Consider the following 12328-nt stretch of genomic DNA (forward strand, 5'->3'; position numbering starts at 1 on the left):
AATTTTATGCTTTGCCAAAGAATTTGAGATTTCTGATTTTATGCATGAAAACAATTAAATCGAAACAACAACAATAAACAAATATAATGTACGGTGTCGCAGCTTAACCCCAAATACATTTTGCACGCATCATCATGAAAGTCATTGTATGTGCTCTGTAAAAAAAACCTAAATTAATATCAATTATTCACTAATTACACTGAAAGCACAGAGAGATGAACAACAAATAGCTAATGTGTGTAATTTAATGTTATATAATACAATCGGCTACTTCCATCTATTGTTGACACTCTGTTTATTTGCAAATAATAAACTAGTGTTAATTGACAAATAATTTATCTTTTGATACATCGCACTAGGTGTATGCTTTTCATTAATATTATTCTGAAAATGGCATAAAACAAATTGTATTGTTTGAAAATAAACAATAAGAGACCGACTTGAATAAATATCTTTGAGTTTTGTGCTTCTAAATGAATATACTAAATAAGTGAAATATATACCTTAATTAGAAATTGTTTTGTTTTGCTTGAGTTCTCAAAGATATTGAAATGTAAAGAATGCAATAAAAGGAACAACTTAATTAATGAATTGATGCATTGAATAAACTTTTACACTTAAATCAATTACTATTTATTATATAATGTGAATTAAACCCTAAATAATTTTAATATATTCAAAGTGTCGATTTCATTGCACAGCATAACAATACAAATATTTTTTATATGGAGTTTAATTCAAATCCCGTTTTGCAGCCCTGATTTAAATTAAAAATCGCGTTTTAGTCATAATAGTACATTTAATGGTTTATTCAGAAGTGGCATTTTGATGCCGCAAGCACTGTCAACAATAAATCATTGTAGTACGCGCAGATATATCTTTCAAATGTATTCACAGATATCCATACATACACACTTGCAGTGACGTCATCATTAACTATGAGGTTCACATTCTCTAGCGCGCTGTTGCGCCAGACGATGCTCGATATACACAATTGCCGGGATCCACAGAGATAAGTTCTAAACATTGAAGAAAATATATTAAAATGAGTGAAATAATTTTTGAAGTTAGCTAGACATATTGATCGCTTATAGCAAACAAATTATCGAGCAGCTTTTTCGGAATGAATTATTTTTCGAACTTTAAACGATCTAAATACAATTTTCTTCTGATTTTTGATAAATATTCAATATAAAATGGAATAACACTATTTAGCTTGAAATTTCAAATACAATCACATTCAATTTTATGAAGAGATTAAATATTTTTTAAAAGATGTTCATCTAAAATTTCATTTTTATTAACAGATTAAATGATTTTCAAATACATATAATCGAATAAAAATATCAGCAACCTGTTAATCTCTAAATGCATGGTTTCGAAAGCATAATAAAAAAACATACTCACTAAAATTGAACATCTTTCATCTTTAAAATTTGGTAAATATGTTGTTTTATTATGCATTTGAAAACATCCATTTAGATATTAAAATTTATTATTTTGAATACTCCATTGAGTAATGTCTTAATAATTTGTAAAACCTTTTCAATATAATTATATGTTTGGGATATCTTAATTTCAATACTGAATAAATAATTTTTTCCAACTGTAGCCTTAAGGCCTTAAGGCCTTGTGTTCGTAATTTCAATAAAATAATAGTAATACATATTATAGACATAGTGAATATGTAATGGATGAATTCGAAAAAGTTTATTTTATATTATTAATTTACTATTTATTTTTAAAGGTACTTTTGCATCCATAACTAGATTTGTTTAAAACTTCTGCCTACGATATAAGTGACTACTTTGTATCCATTATTAAACAATTGTACACACGATAATTTGTTCTGGAAAGTAATCGATATGAAAATAAGATTACACACGATAGTTTGCTCTCGATAGTAATCGATATATAATCCAATAGTATAGTTACCTGACGCTGCCACGTCCTTGCAGCCATTGCGCTGAGTGCGTCGACTGCGCGCTTGCCTCGCCGTTGGTCGCATCCTCGACGACTGTGCCTCATCCTCGGAGGTGGAGAGCAGCGGCTCGCGACCGCGCTGCGGCTGAACACGCTGCTGCTGGTGCATCGACGACGTGACCGGCACGGCGACAACACTCTCCGCGGGACTCTGCCCCGTAACGATGGCGGTGGCCTGTGGCTGCAACAGGTTGTCACTGGACGAGTGCGGTTTGTGGCGGCGACGACGCTGCCGCACACGGCTGAAGCTCTCGTCCTTGATGACCAGCGTGCCCGCTTTGCTGGTGCGCAGAAAGTAGCGCGGCACCTTCTCCAGCGTCTGCTCCTGCACGTACTCGGGCGACGAGTGGCGACCGCGCGACATGCTGAAGCGCTCCAGTATCGAACGCTGGCCGGAGCTGTGCGATCGGCGATAGCGACGCTTTTCACGTGAGGCGCCCGAGCAGGATTCCCCAGGCGTTGTCAATGTGGAGGTGGACGGTGGCGTTGGATACGCCAGCTCAGGTCTGCTATCCACCTCCGTCGCCTCCAGCTGATCCTCGAAGCGTATGCCACGCACTGAGCCGGAACTACTGGTCGCGGCTTGTGGCCGCCAATCAGGCAGCTCGTGTGTGCTAAAGTCAATGCAATGCTTGTTCGACATGCTGCTCGCCTTGCTCGAGCGGCAACTGGGCGTCGCCTCGCCAATGCGCAGACCGTGCAACTCATGCGGCAGCTGTGCCTGTTGCAAGCTCTGCGCCAAGTTTGCGGTCGCCGCACGTTTCCGCCTCCGATGTGGATCGGGCACACTGCTGGGCCGGGGGCGGTATGTCTGCTCGCGGCTGCCGTCGGCATCGAGGAGCAGCGATCCCTGGTGATCGTAGAGCAGTATGCGTGGCAGTGCAATGTTGCTGCAGCTGCGCGACGTGCTCAGCTCCCAGTTCCAGTGGGCGGGCTTGTGCAGCTGCAGACTAAGCAGATTGGCCAGCGGATCGAAGGGTTCTTCCGGCTCCCCACTGCTCCCATTGTGATGATCTTCGGCTGTGGTTGTGGCTGTGGCGGTGGAATTCTTTGGCTGCCAATGATGCTTTGACATTGCTCTTGGCTGAGTCGTTGCGCTGCTTCCACCTGTTTGCTATATGTTGTATGGATGCTTGGATGGATGGTTCCCAGTTGCCTGCCTTCTTTATCTGCTCTGCTCCTCTGTACTCCTGGCCTCTTGCCAATTTATTGTTTATATCAATTATGTATGTATAGATGTGTCTATGTATAGCATTAATCTATGTGTATTTGTAACATCTATATATTTGCTATATACATATGTATGTAGTTTTTATGTACACACACTTTCTTTCCGGTGCTTTTGTGTTTTCTTTCAGTCTTTGCGTCTATTTATAGTTGTCTCTTCGTTGCTCTGCAGCTCCTCCCGTCTCACGGTCTCTCATTCACTCTCTCTCTCTCCTGTTCTAGTATTTAAGTGCGCCACTGTGCCAGTTTTACAATTTATCAATAACACAATTACAGCAATGCGAATGCCAGCGCAAAAGCAAGAGCAAAAACCAAAACAAATCAGAGCAGCAGCAACTGTTGCATTTGCCTTTCAAACAGTTCGATATCGCAGCGCGCACCACACTCAGTTGTCATACAGAGTAGAGCAGTGCGAACAGCTCTCTCACCTCTCACTCACTCACTCTCGCTCACGGAGTAATCGCGTATACTACGTATTGCTTTGCCACTCACACACACGCTGCAGCTGCTGCTGTCTCGTTTGTTTCTATGCAATCGATGATCAGCTGCTCTGGCATTTACCATTTGGCTTTCTCTTACGCGTCCGCCCGCCACCGAGCACCGTGGCCAACTGTTTTTTCGCCAGCGACTTTTGGGACTTAAGAATTGTGTTGTGTGGGGCACTTGCGTCGTCGGCCCGATGTTTTATGTCTACCTTGCCACACACACACACACACACACACACACACACCCCGACACACATACATAGACACAAAATGTGGGCGCAGATACATCTCAAATGGGGTCTGGGGCTTTCAAATTCAATAATGCCCCACGACTTTGCATAATTTACGCTCTCGCGCAATGCCAAAAAGCAAAAAGCTGCTGCAACAGCAACAGCAACATTATCGACAACAAAAGAGTCCGTTCTCAACAAACAGATTTTGTGATTATTTATGTTTTGCTTTTGTTTATTTTGTGTCTATCACAATGCGAAGCGAAGAAAATCTTGAAATCTATTTTGTGGTCGAAACATTCGCATGACAATTTCTTTCTTATTGCTGAAATAACGAGAATGCAATTTCGATATCTTTTATTTTGAATCGTAATAATTATGTTTGTGGTCCATTGAGTGTGTAATTAAATTATAATAGATAGTTTTCAGCAAAATCTTGAAATTAATTGCATTCAAGAAATAAAGGAAAAACAGAATTACGAGTGAAATACTCCCGTCTGAATGTATCGAATAGTTAAGGTATTCTACATTATTTCATAGAAAAGTTGATGTTTGTCTATTGAGTAATACATTCAAATAATATTGATTGATATATCAATAATTTATGTAAATATTTCATTTAATAACAAAGGTAACTGCAGTCTTTTCATAGAATATTTTGAGCTTTTCATTGAGCATCTCATAAAAAAGTGAGTCGAAGGCCTGCCAATCTAATCAAAATGGTTAAGTTGCCTTTTTGCTTTTTATCCGCAAGTTGGCATTTCCTATATTTGATTTCTAGAGTAGCCAATAAACTTTGCAATTGTATATAAAAATGATATAGTCAGCTAACGATATCTAAATAAATTCTAAACAATTTACAGGATCCTTGTTAGTTATTGAATTTTCCAAAATCTTTTTAAAATAAGTACAGCAGTGTACAATTTAGTAGCATTAACATAAGGTTAATTAATACAATAAAAGTTTGAAAACATAATTTTAAACATTCGAAAGAAAAACGTAATACTGATATTATTATTATTTCTTTAATTTTCCAAATCGTTAAGTGCAGCAGCATAAGATTAATTAATATATTAAAATGATTTTCAAAACATAGTTTTTAATATTTGAAAAAAGAAAAAAACATATTACTGAAATTCATTAATTGTTGTTGATCTTGGCACTTGGTTGTTACATCTCCGAGAATAGGTTCGATGCTATCCAACAATGGGATATCCGATGCAAATATATATGATCTGATAAAATTGCCAAAACAACATAAAATAAATAACACTTTCGACTGCAGAAAATGTGACACTAATTTTTAAAATTTATTTTATTATTTTTGTATTTTGGATTATTACTATTCACAATTTGTATTTGTAAAAACTTAGAAACTAAACTTAGAAAATAATTCAAAGTCTTTTATATTAAAAAAAAGATAAAAGTATCAAAGAAATCATCAACTTGATCAGCATCGCATTAATATCGTCCGCCTAAAAGTATGCAATGCTTGCGCTGAAGCTTCTAATCAATCGATTGGTTGGGGTCACATTGGGTTATCGAATTTCGGGCATGAGCCATGAGCGCCATTGAATGAGCAGGGAAATGAATGCCGACGACAACCAATACCAGAGACCATTCGGCATGCGGGTTTCGCTAAACCGAAACTAAATATCAGTCTCGCAAACACACCGCAAACGACAGTGATGCAAAAACTAACAACAGCTTTCAGCCTTGCCGCACTTGCCGTGCTGTTTTGTTGCGTTGAATTGCTGCAAGCGGCACCAGCATCTGCGCCACCAGCCGATGTCCCCAGTAATCCTGTGTACTTCAAGCGCTATCATCGCATTCGCCCCTCAAAGCGTTATCCCCACCTCGATGTGTTCGAGGTCAGAGAGCTTTACTATGTGCGACGTGCGACGCCAAAGCCAAAGCCTCCGCCGCTGACCAGCGAGCAGCTGGATCAACTCATTCGCTGTGACTTTGATCCAACATTGCCAGAATGTAAGTGAGCTGGTAGGCTACTTCTGGGTACCATAAACTTATCTGAATATCTTCTCTGTGTAGGTGCACACTTATCGACATCGACTCGCAAGCCATTAATCACATCAACTACAACAACCACAAGCACAACCACGACAACAACAACACCAGCTCCAACAACAAGCACAACAACAACAGAGAGAGAAATCATTGAGGATATACCGATTCTGCCAGTTCTGCCATTGGAACCGGAAGAAGAGAACACGGAGACTGAGACAATCACACCCGAGGAGGAAGAAGAGATTCCAATGGAGCCCGATGATGAGACCGATGATGATCCGAATTACGAGGATGATCTGGAAACCAACGACGATGACACTGCGTCAGCTGAGAAATTTTTAACAAATAACGGTAGCATTGGCGGAAACGATGTGACCAAATTTAATTCTATTGAGCTTAAGAAATCACTCTAAAGCTTGTGAAATGTTAATTCAAATTATTTCAAATAATAATGAAACCTGTGTGTCGTTTCGTATCTTACAACAAAGTTCAATTTCATCTTTATTTTCACCAATATCTTATTATTAACATTCTTCACAATATCTACATTTTTACCGAGTCGCAATGTGATCAAAATGCACTCGACTCAACGCAATTTGACACAAAGTGCGTAAATTGAATAGTTTTCTTTATGCGTCTAGGCGTCTCTCTGATCAATTTGCCTTATCAGGTATTGTGAACAGCCTTGACCAGCACACAGACGGCAACTGACACTTTGCTAAGCAGTCTACGCAGTATTCGAGTATGCTCTATAAACTTGTGCAGTGAGAAAAAATTAAAGATCAAAAGAGAATCTTGAAGAATGTAGAGAAATGCTAGAATGAATATACAAATAAGATTGCAAAAATTACTTGTAACGATGAGTTATTCATTCAATTTGGTATTTTATTATTATTTTGTATTATTTTGTAAGAATATGTAAAAGGAAATAAAATTTGCATGATCCGCAAAATAAAAGCAATAATAATAATAAATCCAATTTCGAGCAGAAAATAAATTGTTTCAGGAATATTTTCTTCATAGAGTTTTTATTTTAACAAATTTTCCTATTAATTCAGATTATTTAAATTAGCATACTGCCATCGATGTGAGAGCTAAACCCAATTATACATTAAATAATTAAGAGCATGTGTAGATCACACATTGAACTTAGAGATAATTTAGTTTCTGCGGCTTCAATATTTTTGCTCTTGTATCTCAGATCTAGACATTGAACGAACACATTCATTAAATATTATGAATAGAACATAAAATAATTACGGATTGGTATAAGAATCTTATAGAAAGCTTTCTTCATTAAAATAGAGTATTCACTTAAGGCAACTCACTCAAAACTAATATATTGAAAGCTTTCTTTATTCAAACTCCATGTAAGCGTCTCACTTAAAACAACATCTTAATGCTAGTCAAAGAAACAATAAATTTGAAATGTTGCTAAAACTTAATTTTAATTATTATTTCAAGCAATCACATTTATTCAATTCTTTTGAGCTCCATTCCACACGAAGGGAATATTTCTCACGGTGTAAAGTATTTGTATCTGTATCTGTATGTATTTAGAGAATTGAGATTAGCGCACAGCACGGAATCAATTGGCATTTGTTCTTTGTTGATGTGGCTTTTGTTGCCGTTGTTGTTCTTATGATGATCGTAAATTGAATTTGTACTTACGAATAAAGAAAAGCAGGAAAAAACAAGTGCGTCACCACTGTCGTTGCCGTTGTCGTTGACTTCGTCGACTTGAGGAGGCAGCCGACAAATTGAATTAAGCGAAAAGCCAAAAGGCATTGAAGCACAGCAAAAGCAACAACAAACAAACAAAACGCCAAATGACGACAATTTTTCACAAATAACGAAACGAGGCTGGCATTTTTTTTTGTGTTTGTTTGTTTGTGATCGCATTGCAATGTTGTTGTTGTGGTTGTTGTTGTTAGTGTTTCCCGTTATTGTTGCTGTTGTGCCTTGGCTGCCCAGGGAGAGTGTAAAACTCTTGCGACATTTCTCGCCCAAAGTCAGTTAAGCGAAGACAACGTGCAGGTGCAGTTTGGAAGTCAGTCAGCTAAAGGATTTAAGTTCAACTCGCACTCGTATCCTTCACATTGGAATATATCATTCATTCAACATGCGACACTTGTGCAGCACTTTGATGTTGGTGGCCGTGATGCTGCTGCATGCATCCTGCTCTCGGGCAGATCTCTTGGACTGTGAGGAGACGGTGCCATCTGTCATCTCAGATATTGGCGACAAGATGTCCGAGATAACCGGCAGCAGCAGCAGCTCGGAGCATGAGGTGCGTGATTTCTTCAAGAGTGTCGGCTGTCAGATCAAGAACGGTGCCAAGAAGCTAAAAGAGAAGGCCAAAGATCTTGGCACCGAGATCAAGGAGGGCGCCAAGAAGCTAGGCGAACGTGCCAAGGACTTGGGCAGCGACATCAAAGATCGTTTCGATGATTTTCGCGATAAACTCGCCAAGGAATCCGCAGAGGAAATGAGCAAGGATCGAGGATTCTTGGCTAACGTTGAGATCATCAATCCGGACATTCTAAAGGGTGAGCACCAGTGCGGACATGGTCACATCCTCGATGCCTTGGGCAATTGCAGCCGATTGAGGAAATGAGATGGCTTCTGAAAGTGTGTCTGTGCTTTGTTTATTATTTTTTTTTTATTTGTTAACTTTACTTTATGCTTGTTTACTCTAATGTCTCGATTTCGTTTTGCTATGTAACATAATTCTGCTGAAAAAATAATGAAATAAAGTAGTCTTTGTATTATATCCAGCACTCTGATAAAGCGTTAGAAATTTGATAAATTCGACAAACCGAATTAAAGTTTCATTTAATGACAAGCTCTAAAAATTAAAATAAAACCATTAAAGACTAAATATTAGAAATATGTATCAGAATTGTTTATATGTAGATAGCCGTATTTCATTGCTGCAGCGAAATTATAAATCAATAATTGAAAAAAGGCGATTTCGTCTCTTTCAAGAAAAACTGAAAATTTTGTAAAATTTGTTTGTCTAACGTTATTGAATTTTCATTCTTGTATGTTACATAAAATATTTTGAATCACAATTACTTAAAATTATTTGAAGCGTGGCCAAATAATACAGTGCATAAGTTTAATCACTGATGAGCATTTTGTTTCGACCCTCGTTGAAGAATCACAAAGGATAATAGATAGAAAAGAGCGTGCCGAACATTGATAATAATATCAATATGAAATTACTTTTGTACTAAAACTATTTTCACGTAAAATAACATTACTTCCCAAGAATAACGTAACATTGCTTAATCCATGTGGCGTGCGTGCTTTGAATGTTTATTTTGTTTTTGATTTTTGGTTTTATGTTTTGTTTTTGTGTTAATCCGTTCGTCAGGTTTGCTTTGAGTTTTATTTTCTTAGGTCAGCTCGAGTGCAAAAACAGGTTATCATCTACCTGTCTAGTATTTGCTTTAATTAAAAAAGTTTTAATGATTGAATAGCTGATACAATTCGCACTTGAATACCGCAATAAAAGTAGAATATATTTTTTCGCAAGACTGATTAATTTCAAATATTACGTAGGTTAGGCAATATTGTATACAATTATAAAACTCAAAAGAATTTGCGACTCGACTCGATTCACTTCTTTTGTTGACACTCACTTTTAAGTTCATTGAACTTTTGATTTTTCTGAGCTCCACAATCAGTAAATTAATTTAAATATAAAACTTCACGATGCTAAAATTTATAATCAAAAAGTCAAAAAACTATCCTTAATTTTTCGATACAATTGAGATGCATACAAAGCTGCATTTTGTCAATCAATATTTTAAAATGTATTTTTATTTAAATTGGCAATACTCTTCAAATAAATTAAGTAAGAAAGATTATGTGATCGACTGTAAGCCCCATTTACAATAAGACCATATTCTACAAACATACCAAAAACATACCGCAAAAATCTGAAAATATATCGAATGGTATATATGTTTAGTATATGGATATAGTACAAAATATACCAGATTTTCAACCAGCTAAAAGCCAATTGCAGTTACTATATTTTGGCATAACTTCTACATTATTTATTGAATTGCAGACAAATTTTTAACAATTCTGAAAACATAATTGTTATTTAATGAAACAAGTATTGTCAAATATTTATAGCTCTATATTTTATAGTCTCTGTGATCCAGTGTTTTATACTGACAAACAGACAAACGAACAGACAGACGAATAGATGGACAGATGGACCTGAGAATATATACATATATACTTTTTGAGGTCGGAGATGTCTCCTTCTGCCTGTTACATACATTTCCTGCAGTCACAAAGTTATATTATTATAGTTTAATTAATATTTACAAATATTTAGCTTGATAATATATATAATATATAAAAGAAACGTTTATTCTGGAAAGAATAATGTATCAAAATGCTATCAAGTCTGCTATATATATTAATTAATTAGAAGTTTATTTTGTATAGATTGCGATTAAATCACATTTTACGTTTTTCTGGAAATTCGCTAGACAGAGCGACATTTAGAAATATGTATTAACACATCTACAGTGCAACTGCATTCTACGTTTTACAATAAAAGTTTAAGTTTACAAATATAATGCAGTGTTTTCCGGGCTTTGCCCTCTGTCAAGTGATATTTAGATAGAGCGAAGTGTGGAAGAGAGAGCGAGAGATAAAGAGAATTGAGACTATTTTCATTTGTAACTAACATCAATATCAACTCAATCAGAATTATCATACTCGTATTAAAGGGAATCACTGTTGCTCCGATTCACTTGAAAACCGGTTTCATTTTGTTGAGCATAGCTTCAGTTTCAGGTTCAGCTTCAGGGGCGCTCACGTTCTATGACTGGACGTAAATTGACTTTTGCTCAGTCGCATTTGCAATCTCGAAGTGAATAGTCGTTCATCAAAAAAACTCTCGTTCGCTCTCTTTTTCTCAACGCTAAACGCTCAATATGAAATCCATTGTGATTCTTTGCTCAATTGTGCTTGGCCTCATGCTTCTGAGCTGTGAGACACACGCCGCCGATTGTGATGCGTCCAGGGATCCCGAGGACAGTGACTTCAAGAACTTCTTCAAGAACATTGGCTGCAAGGTGACCCAGGGCGCCGAGCAAGTCGTTGAGGCAGCCAAGCCCTATGCCGAGAAAATCGGTGAGGGCGCCAAAGACTTTGGCAGCACCGTTGCCCAGAAATATGATGAACTGAAGCATCGTCTCACCGATGATGCATCCACACCCAAGGCCACGGTGACCTACGATGCCCCCACCGAGCGTGTTCCTCTGGCTCCAATTGCTCCCGGCATTCCAGCAGAGCTGGCCAACCCTCAACCAACTGGTAAATATATGACTACTTGTAAAGAGTTTATTCGCGATCTGATTTTGATTCTTTGTTCTTTTTTGCAGCTGGGTAAATCGTCTTTAAATTCGTCGCTCCAAGACTTAAAACGAATTTTAGTTTTGTGCTTCGCATCTTTGTATTATTTGTTGCCCAATAAATTCGAGTGATCTTGAAAGTTGTAAATTGATGCGGCATGTTTTTTGGTTTTTCTTTTCTATTTTTTTCTTGTGGTGACAAATTACAATCTTCAGAATTTTGGCAGAAGCATCAAATTATCTTATCGTCGAATTCAAACACAAAGCAATCAGTGAGAGATTGATCATCATGAATCATCGATTCTATGGAAATGTAGCAGGAAACAAGCATACTAAAAATGTTATTCTATTCAGAGTGAGAAGTATCAACGGGCACTTGCTTTTTGTTTTTTGGACTAGTGAAAAAGTCAGTTTTATGTGTTAAAGTCACAGCAATTAAATCAATTAAATAACTTATTTATGTCAACACATTAGTCACATCCTCTTAACTAAGAGTAGCCATTTATGTTTTTCGGAGCGGGTTTTATTTCAATTCATTCTGCAAATTTGCTAACGTGCTTGGATCATTAAAACGCATTTAGAAGTTTTATAAAACTTGTAGCTGAAATTAAATTTATTTGCTCATTAGCAAATGGTATTTTGAAATATTCCGAATGAGTGCAATTAAAATATACCTTAATTAATTTATAGTTCTGTGTTATACTGTTAAATATGAGAAGCAGTATTCTTCTAGTCTACTTCAAATAAGCTTGGCACATGTAATATAATATCGAGCTCGAAGGATGCAAAAGTTAGAACTATAAAAACTACAAAAGCTAGAATTACCAAATTAAGACTGTATTTAAAAAGATTGTAAATTAAGTGACACTACTTTAGTTCTATATTTTTTAGCTGAGTTCAGTTGGGTATGAAGTCAATATAAAGAATTGTGCAAGAGGAGGGGAAACAGAGAAATTGAATTAACTTATGGCCCTTTATATTATTATAATACATT

General features: G+C 36.8%; 4 protein-coding genes across 5 annotated transcripts; 3 read left to right on the forward strand and 1 right to left on the reverse strand.

The window, feature by feature from the left end:
* Positions 1-761: 761 nt before the first annotated feature.
* Positions 762-3826, reverse strand: LOC133848306 (uncharacterized). Of its 2 annotated transcripts, XM_062283805.1 has the most exons (3): positions 3310-3826; positions 1936-3242; positions 762-1019 (listed from the first exon to the last, which is right to left on the reverse strand). In XM_062283805.1, exons 2-3 carry the CDS (start codon positions 3056-3058, stop codon positions 955-957), a joined length of 1188 nt encoding a protein of 395 aa, XP_062139789.1. In that variant the 5' UTR covers positions 3059-3242; positions 3310-3826; the 3' UTR covers positions 762-954. The 2 variants fall into 2 exon arrangements, with proteins under 2 accessions (XP_062139789.1, XP_062139788.1); XM_062283804.1 differs by having other exon boundaries at positions 1936-3826.
* Positions 3827-5544: 1718 nt separating this feature from the next.
* Positions 5545-6452, forward strand: LOC133848846 (adipocyte plasma membrane-associated protein Hemomucin). The gene is made up of 2 exons (XM_062284545.1): positions 5545-5911; positions 5975-6452. The coding sequence occupies exons 1-2, from the start codon at positions 5614-5616 to the stop codon at positions 6361-6363; spliced, it is 687 nt and encodes a 228-aa protein (XP_062140529.1). The 5' UTR covers positions 5545-5613; the 3' UTR covers positions 6364-6452.
* Positions 6453-7952: 1500 nt separating this feature from the next.
* On the forward strand, positions 7953-8730 carry LOC133848307 (uncharacterized). Its single transcript, XM_062283806.1, has one exon. It carries the CDS (start codon positions 8073-8075, stop codon positions 8565-8567), a length of 495 nt encoding a protein of 164 aa, XP_062139790.1. The 5' UTR covers positions 7953-8072; the 3' UTR covers positions 8568-8730.
* Positions 8731-10769: 2039 nt separating this feature from the next.
* Positions 10770-11486, forward strand: LOC133848422 (uncharacterized). Its single transcript, XM_062283976.1, has 2 exons — positions 10770-11296; positions 11365-11486. Exons 1-2 carry the CDS (start codon positions 10915-10917, stop codon positions 11370-11372), a joined length of 390 nt encoding a protein of 129 aa, XP_062139960.1. The 5' UTR covers positions 10770-10914; the 3' UTR covers positions 11373-11486.
* Positions 11487-12328: the final 842 nt, after the last annotated feature.

Source organism: Drosophila sulfurigaster, chromosome X, assembly GCF_023558435.1.
Source record: "Drosophila sulfurigaster albostrigata strain 15112-1811.04 chromosome X, ASM2355843v2, whole genome shotgun sequence".
Lineage (NCBI taxonomy): Eukaryota > Metazoa > Arthropoda > Insecta > Diptera > Drosophilidae > Drosophila > Drosophila sulfurigaster.